Source organism: Lolium rigidum, chromosome 7 (genome assembly GCF_022539505.1).
Source record: "Lolium rigidum isolate FL_2022 chromosome 7, APGP_CSIRO_Lrig_0.1, whole genome shotgun sequence".
NCBI lineage: Eukaryota > Viridiplantae > Streptophyta > Magnoliopsida > Poales > Poaceae > Lolium > Lolium rigidum.
In genome coordinates, this window is record NC_061514.1 from 135,887,151 (window position 1) to 135,901,914 (window position 14,764).

At 45.3% G+C, this 14,764-nt stretch overlaps 3 protein-coding genes across 3 annotated transcripts; all 3 read left to right on the forward strand.

Annotated features, from left to right (window-relative positions):
* Positions 1–1,758: 1,758 nt before the first annotated feature.
* Positions 1,759–3,432, forward strand: LOC124672042 (ubiquinol oxidase 2, mitochondrial-like). The gene is made up of 4 exons (XM_047208337.1): positions 1,759–2,094; positions 2,208–2,336; positions 2,793–3,281; positions 3,373–3,432. Exons 1-4 carry the CDS (start codon positions 1,759–1,761, stop codon positions 3,430–3,432), a joined length of 1,014 nt encoding a protein of 337 aa, XP_047064293.1.
* A 2,864-nt stretch (positions 3,433–6,296) lies between these two features.
* Positions 6,297–9,837, forward strand: LOC124672359 (protein Rf1, mitochondrial-like). The gene has a single exon (XM_047208598.1). The coding sequence runs from the start codon at positions 6,711–6,713 to the stop codon at positions 8,964–8,966; it is 2,256 nt and encodes a 751-aa protein (XP_047064554.1). The 5' UTR covers positions 6,297–6,710; the 3' UTR covers positions 8,967–9,837.
* Positions 9,838–10,179: 342 nt separating this feature from the next.
* Positions 10,180–14,554, forward strand: LOC124672360 (probable receptor-like protein kinase At1g49730). The gene is made up of 8 exons (XM_047208599.1): positions 10,180–10,653; positions 11,586–11,864; positions 12,554–12,815; positions 12,884–12,936; positions 13,031–13,098; positions 13,348–13,437; positions 13,539–13,614; positions 13,763–14,554. The coding sequence occupies exons 1-8, from the start codon at positions 10,386–10,388 to the stop codon at positions 14,377–14,379; spliced, it is 1,713 nt and encodes a 570-aa protein (XP_047064555.1). The 5' UTR covers positions 10,180–10,385; the 3' UTR covers positions 14,380–14,554.
* The last annotated feature ends 210 nt before the right edge of the window (positions 14,555–14,764 follow it).

Sequence of the window (14,764 nt, forward strand, 5' to 3'; positions counted from 1 at the left end):
GCACAAAAAACGAGACACCAGGGCAATTCTGCTGAAAACAACGTTAGTCCGTGTTAGTTCTATCCAAAACACACAAATTAGAGGCAAAACAATAGCAAAAGTGTTCGAGAAAGTAGATACGTTTTGGACGTATCAAAACCATATTAACATAGGTAATGTGCTGAATTTGATGTTGCGATGCAGGCTGAATGAGTGCATGCTTCACCCTTTGATTTAGTGCTTTGAGATTCGTGCTGAAATCTTTTACCAACTTTTTCTTGGGTTCTAGAAAACTGCACGGTACAAAGTCATTTCTCGATGCAAGCACCCTCATGCGCAGTAAGTCCCAATTTTTTTTAACAATCAATACCACATATATTCATAGTAACAAATAGTACATGGTAGAGATATATGAACCGACTTCAACGATTACAAAATAAAAAAGATAGTAACAAATCTTGGAGGTCTTCAATTTTTTTTTCAGAACACAATCTTGTACTCTTCTGAAAGCAGGCAAAGATAGATAACGAATCATAGACCTGTAAATATCGACGAAAGTTCTCTCATACTTTTTTGAGCTGCAATGCGAAAGCTAATGCACGCACACAACCATTAAAACAATTATTCAATATCGGCAAGAGTACTAACACCAGTATATCTGGGAAGAACAACCGACTAGCAGTACGTCCACTAGGGCATCCACGTAGTGTGAACAAAACTGTTCAACTCATATTCCATCGTGCTTTCCTTATTTTACATCTCTCACGTTGCAAATGGTTGTTCGGAATATACTTACAATTGTCATCGCTCACGTCAGCCACACGAAGCCAGAGACATAAGGCAAAGTATCCTGTGGCGATGAATGCACGAGATGCATGCTACGCAATAAGAGTTTGGAAACTAGTATATCTTAGGTCTTTTTAAGAGAAATTGCTGACGTATTTGCAATGTTAATATTTCCTGTGAGCTGGGTGTGTGTATTCATTTATATGAGGTGAGCATATGTACTTATTTGTAAGCATCGTACTGTATTTTCTAAAAAATAGAAAACGTGGTCATATTGTATTATTCACATTAAGCATGGGCTTTGAATTGGAGAAATATTTTCCTACAGCATGTATGCTAGATTGCGTGCATCCATTTTCTCTGTTTTGCTTTGAGGTTTGGACATGCAGGAATCATTTGCCTGCAAAATATACCGCCATCTGTCACCCTACACCAAAATATTCAAACAGTTTATATATAAACTGGACTTCTAATTCAAAAGCTACATACGCTTGAAATTTTAAAACTAGTGTAGAAGTAGAGAAAAGTGGGCTAGTTGGGAGGGGAGAAAAACATAGGGTCCTGCACGCTATAGAAGGTGCAGGGTAATTTTCGGTACTCCTTTAGATTGTGACGAGTTGTTTGTTTAATGTTCCACGAAGAGTAAGTTCGACTGAGCATGGTGATACGCGCCACATAGGATCCTAACCCATGCAAAGGCGAAACAGCGTGCTACACTGGTATGCATGCATATGCTCTTCAAGTTGCCAACTTGGCACTCAAGGTTGAAGCTCCATCTACGCAGCCAAGGTCAGCTGAGAAGCCCAACTACGTACACGTGTGTACGGTATGTATACCTCTCCCCGCCTCCGCGTATATAAGACCACCCCTTTCTCTATCGTCTCCACAGATCACCACCAAGGCACCGACGTACGAGAGAGATCTTCTCAAAGAAAGTGAGTACTACTACTACCTTGTCCAGTTGTCTAGGTTAATCCAGCAGGAAATATGAGCATGGCGCAGTCGGCGCGGCGTGTCGCGAGGTCGGCGGCGATGGCCCATCTAGGGGCGCGCTTCTTCGTGGCCGGTGGTCGTCGCTCATCCGCGGCGCTCGGCATCGGGCCTGTGCGTACCGCCCGCGCAGCTGCCATGGGGGCGCCGGAGATGTGGAAATGCGGCGGCGCACGCTTGAGCAGCACCGCGGCCACGCCGGTGTCAGGCCCCTTGACGCCGCCGGCGTCTTGCGGTAAGAAGAAGAAAGAGGAGACGGAGGCGGCGAGCTACTGGGGCGTGGCGCCGACGAGGCTCGTCAAGGAGGACGGGACCGAGTGGAAGTGGTCGTGCTTCAGGGTACGTACGACGTAGACCGGCCGGTCGCGATCTTCCCTTGATTCCTGGTTGACGATGTCACTTTGAACTTTGAAGTGTAAATTGAACTGCATGAATGATGCATCGATCTGCAGCCGTGGGATGCGTACGAGGCGGACGTGTCCATTGATCTGATGAAGCACCACCAGCCGGTGACGATGGGGGACAAGATGGCTAGGTGGACGGTCAAGGCCATGCGCTGGCACGCCGACCTCTTCTTCCAGGTACTCCGATTTTTTTTTGCACTAATAACTTTTGTTTTCCTTTTCCTAAACGGTTTGTTGATCAATTCAAAGTCAATTAACAGTTTGTTGATTGGCACTGTTTTCCGCCATTATACGCTTGATTTTTCATTAGGTTGTGCTCACAAGGCAAAGCTGTGTTTATCTGAACCGGTGGATTTGGTTAGCCGAAGGTCTGGACCCTGGACCCTCCAGTGAGGTTCAGGTGGACGAGGACCGTACGGCGGAGCAACTTGAATTTCCAAATTTCAAAACATGGCTGGTCCACTGAAAGCCCAACATGGGCCGCGTGGCACTAAAAATTGTCCGGAGCTGTGCCCGGTTCATTCGGGCTTGGCTTCAAATTCCATTGTTGGTTGTAGTAAACTGCATAATCGAACACTTGCATCGACTTGCCATTCTTACATTTCAGTTTTGCTTTTGAACGGACGGACGCAGAGGAGGTACGGCTGCCGCGCGATGATGCTGGAGACGGTGGCCGCAGTCCCCGGCATGGTGGCCGGCGCGGTGCTCCACCTCCGGTCGCTCCGGCGCTTCGAGCAGAGCGGCGGGTGGATCCGGGCGCTGCTGGAGGAGGCCGAGAACGAGCGCATGCACCTCATGACCTTCATGGAGGTGTCCCAGCCGCGGTGGCACGAGCGCGCGCTCGTCGTGGCCGTCCAGGGCGTCTTCTTCAACGTCTACCTGGCCACCTACCTGCTCTCCCCGAGGATCGCGCACCGCGTCGTGGGCTACCTGGAGGAGGAGGCCGTGCACTCCTACACCGAGTTCCTCCGCGACCTCGACGCCGGCAAGATCGACGACGTGCCCGCGCCCGCCATCGCCATCGACTACTGGCGCCTCCCGCCCGGCGCCACGCTCAAGGACGTCGTCACGGTCGTCCGCGCCGACGAGGCGCACCACCGCGACGTCAACCACTACGCCTCCGTAAGCATCTTCTGCTTCCGTTATATTTAGCGGCAACCTGCCAAGAGTAAACTGCTTCTTGTACTGAAATGTCTGCGCTATATATTTGCAGGACATATATTACCAGGGGCATGCGCTGCGGGAGGTACCTGCACCGATCGGCTACCACTGAGAGAAGACATCAGTTAGCAGTAATAAACATGATGGAGCTTGTGTGGATGCAATGATCGTTGCTGCCTTGCTGGTTCCGAACATGTTTGAAAATAAAACATCTAGCTTCTACTAGTGTTGCGTACATTAGCCATGCAATTGTTGTATTCAAAAAGTCATTCCCTTGTGTTCGTTGTGTACGCTATCCCTGGTTTGATTAATAATGTATTGCCTTGTTCTAAAATAAATGTTTCAAATTTATCTAGATACAATTTTTTTTGAAATGGGTTACCCCGGTTGCCCCAGCCTCCATCACAATGATGCATACGGCCGCATATACAAATATATTTAGATCTATTTTAGTTATAGATATACCCTTATCTAAAAAAAGTTGAGACATTTATTTTAAAACGGAGAAAAAATATATATAACATCCTGATTAATACTGAATGGATAATGTGAGTCACACCTGGTTCTTTTTCTCGAAGTGGGGGCATACCCACCCTCTGCATCAAACTGATGCATATGGCTTCTTTATTACTTTATCGAGAATATTATCATATTTATTACAATTCAAGGATTAGCTAGGATCGATACAAAGATCAACCAGCGAAAAAAACTCAACAGGAGATGCCAAGGATACATCAAAATCCAATCCTATGATGATACCTCCACTCACACCGGCTGTAGAAATCATGTGCAACGATCTCGATCGCTTGCACGGTTGCACCCAGACTCCATGGCATCCTGATGCTCCCCTGATTGGAGTAGGACCACGTACGGCCAGTGAATAACCAACAAAATAACCTGCAAGAAGAATTGAGATTTCGGTTTGTTAAAAATAAAATCATTTCGCACATGTTCAGATAGCCCACATGATGACACAAACTCCCACTCTAATCTGAAACAAATAGCAGGAGGAGATAAACTGAAAGTCATATATATTATTCGCCTTACAATTTTTGCAAGTGGACATTCAAAGAACAAGTGTTGTATGGATTCATCTTTATCACATAAAACAAATGTCTTACTTTCTTGCCAGTTTATTTGAGCAAGGTGAATCGCGCCTGGTTGATTTTCCATTTTGATTAAAGATTTATTTCACTCATGCTGACAACTCAATTAGGTATTACAATTCGAGAGTATACTTTCAGAAAAAATAATATAAAAAATTACTAGCATAATACCCGTATGTTGTTACAAAGTACAAAAATAGCATGTGTTCACCAAAAGTTTGTTCATATCAAAAACCTATGTTAATTATGTTTTCCAAATGTCATGGCGCATGGCATCATCTACCTCTACCTATAGACAGAATATAATATGTATTCATTAATCAAGGAACGCGCGCTTTGCTAAAGATATAAATTTAAATCAACCATATCCACGCCTTTCTCTCTACCGCTCTAACCTCTACTATTTCTCCTATTAGCACCCTCATCCTCGAAATGCAGTGACATTTTTAATTTTTTTGTAAATATGTTTCCTAATTATTTCTTTTAAAGAGCTTCGACTGACCCGCTCATTTTGCACCATTTGTTCTTTTTTCATTTACCTTGCCGCCAACTGATTTTTAGCTGATTGCCAACATGTTCCCCAAGCACATTAAGTAATCACCTTCTTTGAGGCGTCGCTTTTGGAGAGCCTGGAATTCAGGTGTTGTCTTGGTAGTGGATGTATTATTACTGCTAGGGTCGGAATATCGTAGCGGGGCTTTTTTGTTTTTTAGTTTTCCTTTTTTATTTTTTGGTTGTGTGCATTCGTACTACCATTAGGGTGTTGCGTTGTTGCAGAGGCTGGGTGTAATTGGTATCTCTCGATATTAATTAATATATTTATTTTATCGAAAAAAGTAATCACCTTAATAGGAACAAACATCTTTACTATTAAAGTGAAACCTGCGATGTCACACTCTCCGTGATGTCACACTTCCATCTATTTACCTAAGAAATGCCACCGCAATCAAATTATTTAACTGTGAACCACGAGTGTTATCGGAAACAAACATCTAACAAACCCTTCCGCAACGCAAATTCTCCCCTAAATATCTCCCTTGTGCGAAGTGTCCCCTAACAAACTTATCGCGTAAATAACTTGGAAAAAACAATTGAGGGGGGCAGATAATTGCATGATCTACTCACGCATGACTCGCTCTACTCCCCCGTTTTCTTAATGACGGAGATGGGGTAGGTGAGCGTGCGCACAGTCGGGGACGAGGCCGTGCCTTGGGCGGGGATGAGCTCGACGATCTCCACGGTGGAGGAGCGCTTGATCTCCTGCGGGTCATGGGAGCAGCGGAGAGGCGGAAGGTGGCGAGGTCGTCACGCGTGCGAGTGGTGGGGTAGAGCTTCTCGATCCAGCAAATCGCTTCGAGGATGTGTTCCGTTGTGGAGAGGTGCCATGCTTGCGGTGGGATGCCGTCAATCTCTAGGTCGACGTGGTACTCGAAGTGGCCGGAGCCGGCGTGAGCCAGTTTGCACTAGGGGCGGACCGAGAGGCAGAACACGGGCTCCCCGTTGATGAAGTGGTCGCCGGCCATCTAATCGAGAGCCTCCTTGGAGTGGAAGATGATGAGGATATTTTTCTAATATTTTATATATTTTATAATTTTAATTGCACGGAATATACATACACTTTATTGAAAGCCACGAATATTGTATGGTAGATGGATGAATTTCAAAATATGTAGACATTTATTTCGAAATTCCTATGAATCAAACATTGCCCTAAATTTGTATGGTTTTTAAGGGATCGGATCGGCGAATGAAATCGAACAAAAGAAACTGTGTAAAAAAGCGGTTATTTTACACTTTTGGACGGCTTTTTTTTTTTGAACAGGACTTTTGGACGGTTTGACCCGGAGCGGTTCGTCCTGCATATCGTCAATGTCAGCGGACGACACTCACCATTACGCAGCACGGAACGGAATCGCTCCCCCAAGCTCGGTAAGATTCTGTGGAGAATGCAGGACGCATGCTCCAGGTACGATCTCTTCCCAATCTCTGCCAAAATGCATGATGCTCCAGGTACGAACTCTCCCCAATCTCTTCCAAATCGAATCCCGTTCCGATCCAAATTTCCCCACCCACTTCCGCCTTCCTCCCACCAGCACCAGCCGTTCCTCGTCGCCGGCGCGCTCCAGCATTCACGGCCGCTGCAGGAAGGACGGAGAGCTCTGCGGAGTCTTCCGTCGTCGTCCTCCACCAGGACTCGGGCCGGCGGTTGGTCGCTGCCGCCCGCATTCACCGCCGCTAGAGGAGGGAGCGCGACCTCCTATCCTGGGCGGCGGCGGCGGCGGCAATGCCACGCTTCCGACCCCGCTCCCCTTCTCTCTACGACCCCGTCCCCTCACCCGGCTATCAGCTGCTGGACGAATTCAAGGATCGTCTGGGCTCGGAGACGCTCAGTCCGGAGCTTGCGCACCAACTGTTCGGCAAATTGCTTCGTCAACCCGTCAAGGTACCAGAACGCGCGCTCAACGGCTTTTTCGCCGCCCTCGCACGTGCCCCGCCCTCCATCGCCTGCCCCGATGGCCCTGCCCTCGCCATCGCCCTCTTCCAACAAATGGCCCGAGCAGGCCCACGTCCGGTGGCCGCACCCACCATTTACACATACAGCATACTGATTGATTGCTGCTGCCACACCCACCGCCCGGACCTAGGGCCTGCCTTCTTCGGCCACCTCCTCAAGACAGGTATCAGGGAGGACGTTGTCATTTTCAACAATTTATTGAAGTGCCTCTGTGACATGAAGCGAACGGAGGAGGCTCTGGACGTGCTGCTCCACAGGATGCCCGGCGACCTTCCTAATGTCATCACCAGACGTGGCCACTCTCCCAACGTGGTTTCATACAACACGGTAATTGATGGCTTCTTGAAGGAGGGTGAAATAAGCAAAGCTTTGGATCTATTCCATGAAATGAAACAGCAGGGGGTTGTGCCTAATGTGGTGACATATAGTTCCATTATTGATGGGCAGTGCAAAGCAACAGCAATGGACAAGGCAGAGGGGGTCCTTCGGCAAATGGTCGATAATGGTGTTCAGCCGAATACCGTGACATATACTAGCCTGATCCATGGATATTCCACTTCGGGCCAGTTGGAAGAAGTCGCTAGGTTGTTGGAAGAAATGAAAACTCAAGGTATCATGTGGGACGTTGTTACTTGCAGCTCATTCATGGACTATCTTTGCAAGACCGGAAGAATCAAAGAAGCTGCAGAATTATTTTATTCCATGGCTGAGAACGGCCATAAACCCGATGCTGTCTCATACAGCACGGTAATTGATGGCTTCTTGAAGGAGGGGGAAATAAGCAAAGCTTTGGATCTATTCCATGAAATGAAACAGCAGGGGGTTGTGCCTGATGTGGTGACATATAGTTCCATTATTGATGGGCAGTGCAAAGCAAGAGCAATGGACAAGGCAGAGGGGTTCCTTCGGCAAATGGTCGATAATGGTGTTCGGCCGAATACCGTGACATATAATAGCCTGATCCATGGATATTCCACTTCGGGCCAGTTGGAAGAAGTCGCTAGGTTGTTGGAAGAAATGAAAACTCAAGGTATCATGTGGGACGTTTTTACTTGCAGCTCATTCATGGACTATCTTTGCAAGACCGGAAGAATCAAAGAAGCTGCAGAATTATTTTATTCCATGGCTGAGAACGGCCATAAACCTAATGCTGTCTCATACAACACGCTTATTGATGGCTTCTTGAAGGAGGGTGAAATAAGCAAAGCTTTGGATCTATTCCATGAAATGAAACAGCAGGGGGTTGTGCCTGATGTGGTGACATATAGTTCCATTATTGATGGGCAGTGCAAAGCAACAGCAATGGACAAGGCAGAGGGGGTCCTTCGGCAAATGGTCGATAATGGTGTTCAGCCGAATACCGTGACATATAATAGCCTGATCCATGGATATTCCACTTCGGGCCAGTTGGAAGAAGTCGCTAGGTTGTTGGAAGAAATGAAAACTCAAGGTATCATGTGGGACGTTGTTACTTGCAACTCATTCATGGACTATCTTTGCAAGACCGGAAGAATCAAAGAAGCTGCAGAATTATTTTATTCCATGGCTGAGAAGGGCCATAAACCTGATGCTGTCTCATATGGGATTATGCTTCATGGTTATGCTACAGAACGATCCCTTGCTGATATGAATGAGTTCCATGAGCAGATGGTTCGAGACGGAGTTGTACCCAGTCTCAGTGTTTACAACATACTGATTGGTGCATATGCTAAGTGCGGGAAGATGGACGCAGCAATGCTTGTCTTCGAAGATATGTTGAAGCATGGTGTGAACCCTGATCAGGTCACATATTTAATTGTGATAGCTGCATTTTGCAGAATGGGCAGGATGGATGATGCCATGGACAAATTCAGTGAGATGATTGATATGGGAGTACCACATGACACTCATGTTTATGAGTGCATGATCAAGGGTTACTTTAGACAAGGTGATTTGGTGAAAGCCAACGAATTGTTTACTGAAATGAAGAACAAGGGTATTCGTCGTAGGCCACAGAAGGGTAGTGGAAGAACACACTATGTTTGACTTTATTATCCGCGCTGGTTAGAGGCCTGATCATGTTATATTTACTTCAATGATCGATGAATATTGCTTAGTCGCCAAGATGGAGAAAGCATTCAGAGTAGTTGATACTATGGTATCAGATGGCATGAGCCCTAGTTTAAATATAAGTTTGAATCTAGCCATTTTGAACATCATGTTGATATTTATTTAATCCATATGACTGAATAAGCATGAATTGTTTTAGTTATGCTCATGTGACGGATTCACACAACTGATGTTCTTTTAATCTCAATCACGTCAAGCACCATGTTTTTCTTCCTTTTTGTTGCTTGGCCTAGTCAGTATATGCAAACTATTCTGTCCATCTCTATTCTGTAACATATTTTATTTTTCTATCTTTTTATTGCAAAAAACATGCAGCCCTCACTTGTTGAGATATGTATTTATTTTTTGGTCAATGATTAAATGAATACGGCCAATTCCATTGTTCCTTTCAAGATCTACAATGATATGATAAGTTTGGAAAACATAATTGAAAACGCACAGTATCTACAATCGTGGCACCTGCCATCCCATACATTTCAGTACACTACTCATATTTCTTGAGTGGGATTCTGAAGCAGATTCAGATGGCCCTCTCACCAGCAAGAATCGTCATTTTCTTGACTGTGGTTGCATTACACCCTTAAGTTGATGCGTAAGGCCACAACGCTGTTTAACGCCTTTGTCCACGTGCATATCAGCTCCGGGGCTAGTATCCTGTATTGGGAGCAGATCTATGGAGTTCACATCGCCGCCATCGCACCAACGATTGTGGGGATTGTTAAGCCCCACATCAGGAAGTAGATATCGGTGGAGGATGGGCTTGCTGGAAACTGTTGGGTCTGCGACATCACCGGTGACCTCTCGGTGGATGCCACGGTCCAATGCTTGAAGCTAAAAGGCTGTGTGCGTGTGTGTGTGGGTGGGGGGGGGGGGGGGGTGATCTCTGGAGTTAACGTCGTCGCCATCGCACCAATGATTGTGGGGATGGATAATCCCTGCATTAGGAAGCATAGATCGGTGGAGGATGGGCTTGCTGGAAACTCTTGGGCATGCGACATCACCGACGAGCTCTCGGTGGATGTCAAGGTCCAACTCTTCAACCTAAAAGGATGGGCTTGCGCACCGCTAGGTGTGCCAACCTAAAAGGTTGGGGGCGGGGGGGGGGGGGGGGGGGGAGAGCTGGGCTTCCACTACCTCAAGCTCCTCAACGTGGGGCTCCACACCAAGTGGCTATGGCTTGCGAACACATCAGGCACTCTTGGGGTTCCATCTCAACTTGCCGATGCCTGTATCGGCAACATCTTTGACACTTTGGTGTCGCAAGGGGTACTTCCTACCGCAGCGTCGTTTTGCGGCCTTGGGATCAAGATTCAGGCCTCCTACCAGTGTGCTGGGATGACTACCATCGTCCAGATGTTACAGTCTCCGAATTTCAGTGACGTGGTTAGAAGCTGCGCAACCTCGCTACCAGATGATGTCAGTTGCAAGAGTTGCTTAAATTCTGGTCTGTCATACCTCCGCCATCTTGTGGGACAGCAAGATAACATCACACTGAATACCTGCCGAAATGCTGCCTTTGTTGCTCTTGCCAGTCAAGGGAACATATCTACTCTCGATACGGCGAGCTGCTTTTTTAGCGTTCAGGGGCTTGCTTCTCTTCAATGTTTGATTTTTATCCTGTCTTTCGTATAATGGACAGTGCCATTTTCCAAATTTGTGCTCACAGATTACACTTTAGGGTGATGTGATGACCTTGTCCACGCAAACATCTTTGTTTTTCCAAAACTAGAGGACATTCATGCGATTCTTTCAAGCAAGTTAATCTAGGCTAACATATAGTGTATTTGACAACTTCTAGGGCGAAGAATATATTCCATTTTTATGCTGATGTGTTAATGCTAATACAATGCATAAACCCCGCAGGATCGTCAACTCCTGCTTTGTGGAACTTATCTATGTTGATATATACATGGCACCTTATAAGACATACCATTTTTCTTTCGTTCAATTTTGTTAAGTCTTATGTATTTCATGAATCTGCATACCCTGGGCTAGTTTTATTTTGAGAACTTCAGTTGTGTAGCACACTAGAACTTTTTTAGTGTGCACATTTACACATATCCCACGGCCTGCAAATCATTAGTATACTATATTAATACTGACATGTTCGCTGTAGTATAAGTTTGAATATGAATATGAATATATATGTGAAATAGACTTAATATGGGCATATTTTCATATTAAATCGTTTCATTTTGATATGTTTGCTCGCCAGATGGTTAAATTTGGGTAAGCTGATTAATTTTCTACTGAAAAATAGTTAACATGACACCATTGGCAGCGATGGCATATAAGGGGTATGTAATGGAAAGTAGTAGCATAGAAGATAGTGTCCATTTTGTAGTGGCATTTCAAGGCTCTAGGATTTTTCCAGTAGTTATATATAATACTAGCCCTCATTATTGTTCATAATATGCCTTGTTGTGATGGGATGTGGTATGAAATCTAGAAGTTATGTGTGAGATATATACTTTGAATTCCTCTGAGTTCTGAAATTCTAAAAAAACGTAACAGTTTATTGAATCTCTGATGCAGTGAACATCTCGACGCCATCCCCAGCTGAAAATCCTGCACAAAATATTTCTCCTAGTCCATTTGCAGAACAACTACCTGGGACTGGAGAGTCATCCAATCATCATCGTAGTTACAAGCGTGTACTATTCCCAGCAATTGGGGCCTTGGTTACAGGATTATCAGTTACACTGGTGGTAGTGCTAATTTTACTTATCCGTAGAAAGAGCAAAGAACTAGAAAAGATTGAGGGGATTAAACCTCTAGAAGCGTTCAGTTCCTGTGTCAAGAAGGGCCAAGAAGGTAAACATTTGATAAGTTGTGTTCATTGTACTGCCATTCTTTTAGTATGAATATTTTGTCAACTTAGATATTTGAATGACTTTAATAGGGGCAAGTTTACCACTTGACATTAAATCTATGGACTATAGTGTTTTCTTATGCATTTCCTTCTATTTATTTTTTCAAACATCTACATTTGTTTATGGACATGAAATACTTTAGATAACAACATAACTGATTTATGGCTTTGAGATTTGCTAGTGGTAAGCAGGCAGAGTCAGAATGCGAATGTACCTTATGGAAAATGGAGTATAAGTATGGCCCTTTCCAATCAATACATTTAACCACTTCCTATTGTTCAATTCAAAATATCTACCGTGTTTGAATACATATATTACCACTACCATGTTCAATTTTAAAATAACTAACATGTGCCAAACTCAGATATGTTAAAGCTTTACTAGACATGGAATGCCATTTGATGCTCATGATCCTGGAGCCATTCATCAGGAAATTGACAAAATATGCCATATGCTCCGGACTTGGGAGTTTTTCCTGCTGTGGATCATATAGTTCTTATTGTTATGCTCTATTTGACCAATTCGTGTTAGGAAACCGTATGATTACTTTACGTTGAACTTGATGGAGCGATATTTGATTCTGCATTCTTTGAATTACTTATTATTAGAATTAGCAAGATCATTTTGCAGGTACTTCCACCATTTTTAGCAGATTTAGTCACTCAGAAATGAGAAGGGCAACAAAAAACTTTGGCATCAGGTTGGGAGGAAATGATAATGCTACAATATTCAAAGGGCAGCTGAACAATGGTTCTGTGGTTGCAATTCGGCGCATGGAGAGCTCACCAAAAGGAGGTCAGCTAGAATTTTGCAAAGAAATGGAACTTCTTGGGCGGCTGCATCATCGCCATCTTGTTGGGCTTAGAGGATATTGTTTAGCGAGATTTGAGAGGTAAAGTTTGCTGCCAATAAGTTCAGATATTAACCAATTTATGGTTTTTACAATTTCGCATTATCCAGGTTCCAGGTGTATGAATACATGGAAAACGGAAGCCTTAAGGATCACCTTCACTGTAATATCTCATGACTCATGTTTCATTCTCATTCTTTGTCTTTGCTACATTTTTTTGTTGAATTATGTGCAGAATAGCATTCTTCTCTTTGCAGCGTCAGGTAAACGGCTGCTGCCATGGAAAAACAGGATCCAAATTGCCATTGATGTTGCAAATGCTTTGGTAAGTTTCCAGAAGTCAGTGTTCTGAATTCTGAATTGCCCATTTACCCTCAAGTAGTTCATACTTCATTGTGATTTTCCCCTTTTACCCAAGTCGCAATTGGAACAGTTAGTGTTTGCTTAAAACTGTAATTCATACGTACACCAAGTGTATTCTGATTTATTTTCCTTCTACAAGCATCAAATATTTCAACTGCTATGTTACTGTTAGTGTTGACAATCAACCAATTAGGAACTATCTTTGTTTCAGGAGTACCTTCATTTCTATTGTGATCCTCCACTGTACCATGGAGACATAAAGCCTAGCAATGTCCTCTTGGACAAGAATTACCTCGCGAAGGTATGTGGTGCATAACTTTTTACACCGGGATCAATCCATACTCATCAGTTTCAGTTCAAAAATCCATACTCCTCAGAGACTAATGGATTGGTTTTCCATAGCTTGCTGGGTGTGGCCATGTACACTGCTCAAGTGGTGCTACCACAAGGACTGTCAAGATCCTGCAGGCAACTCCTGGTGAGGTTTTCTGCTGTTCTCGGGTTTTGTTCTGATACGGTGCTGAAATGTAAATTGGAATCCCCGGTTACCTTGTACTCTGTTTTAGCCTATGCCGTCACTCTTCAAGTGAAACACTACTAATTTGTTCAATCAACATTTTCGTCAGTACCGTGTGTATATCTCCGTGCAGGCTACGTAGACCCCGAGTATGTGGTGACCCAGGAGCTGACGGCGAAGAGCGACGTCTACAGCTACGGCGTGCTGATGCTGGAGCTCGTGACGGGGAGGCCCGTGGTGCAGGACAACAGGAGCCTCGTCGAGTGGTCCTGTGAGCTCATCGGCACCGACTACCGCCTCCACGAGCTGGTTGATCTGGCGGTGGCGGACACGTTCGACCTGGACGAGCTGCAGGTGATGGCGGACGTGATCCACTGGTGCACCCACAGGGACGGCGGCGTGCGGCCGTCGATGAAGCAGGTCCTCCGGATCCTCTACGAGCGGCTGGACCCGCTGTCCGGCACGTTCGCGCGTGCCGTGGAGGTCGAGCAGGGGTACTACTACGGCGGGCAGAGCGGGCGGAAGGGGAAAGAGTGGCATCATCATCATCATCAGCAGCAGCATCGTGATGGCGGCGACGTGATCCAGTACAGCGGCGAGCCCCGGTGCCTGCCGTCGTCGCCGAGCACGTCCAGGTCCCACTGCAGCCGCACCGTGCTGCTGGAGTGCAACTCGCCGGAGCCCCAGTCGCCAGCGGATGCCGCCGGTTCTTGGCCTGAACGCTGATACGACCTGACGCCGTTGCCAACCATTTTTTGTCGGTTAATTCCAGTACGCATCAGCCATAGCAAGCCACGGGCCATTCCCGTCGACCCACCTACTAGGAGCAGTTTTCATGAATGCACTCTTTGTAGAATTGTGATTCAGATCTTTCAATGAGAAGGGGTCCTCTTCAATCAAATTGGAGCTTTTTTTATTGCATATACTGCTCATATCCATTGAGGGTGCAATACCATGAAAGCATATTTTTCGATAAAACATAGTATATGTTACCAATTACACTCAGTCTCTGCATAATGGCAATACAGATACACATAGCTAAAAAAATTACATAAAAAAGAAAAATCCCACTATAATGATTTATTCCTTGTAGCAGCGAATCAAAACACCA

Coding starts and splice junctions, on each gene's coding strand:
- LOC124672360 (XM_047208599.1), top strand. CDS start 10,386: ATGACTACCATCGTCCAGATGTTACAGTCTCCGAATTTCAGTGACGTG. Junction 12,816..12,883: donor TGTTTAGCGAGATTTGAGAG/GTAAAGTTTGCT, acceptor CGCATTATCCAG/GTTCCAGGTGTATGAATACA. Junction 13,099..13,347: donor TTGATGTTGCAAATGCTTTG/GTAAGTTTCCAG, acceptor TCTTTGTTTCAG/GAGTACCTTCATTTCTATTG.
- LOC124672359 (XM_047208598.1), top strand. CDS start 6,711: ATGCCACGCTTCCGACCCCGCTCCCCTTCTCTCTACGACCCCGTCCCC.
- LOC124672042 (XM_047208337.1), top strand. CDS start 1,759: ATGGCGCAGTCGGCGCGGCGTGTCGCGAGGTCGGCGGCGATGGCCCAT. Junction 2,337..2,792: donor ACGCCGACCTCTTCTTCCAG/GTACTCCGATTT, acceptor GGACGGACGCAG/AGGAGGTACGGCTGCCGCGC. Junction 3,282..3,372: donor ACGTCAACCACTACGCCTCC/GTAAGCATCTTC, acceptor ATATATTTGCAG/GACATATATTACCAGGGGCA.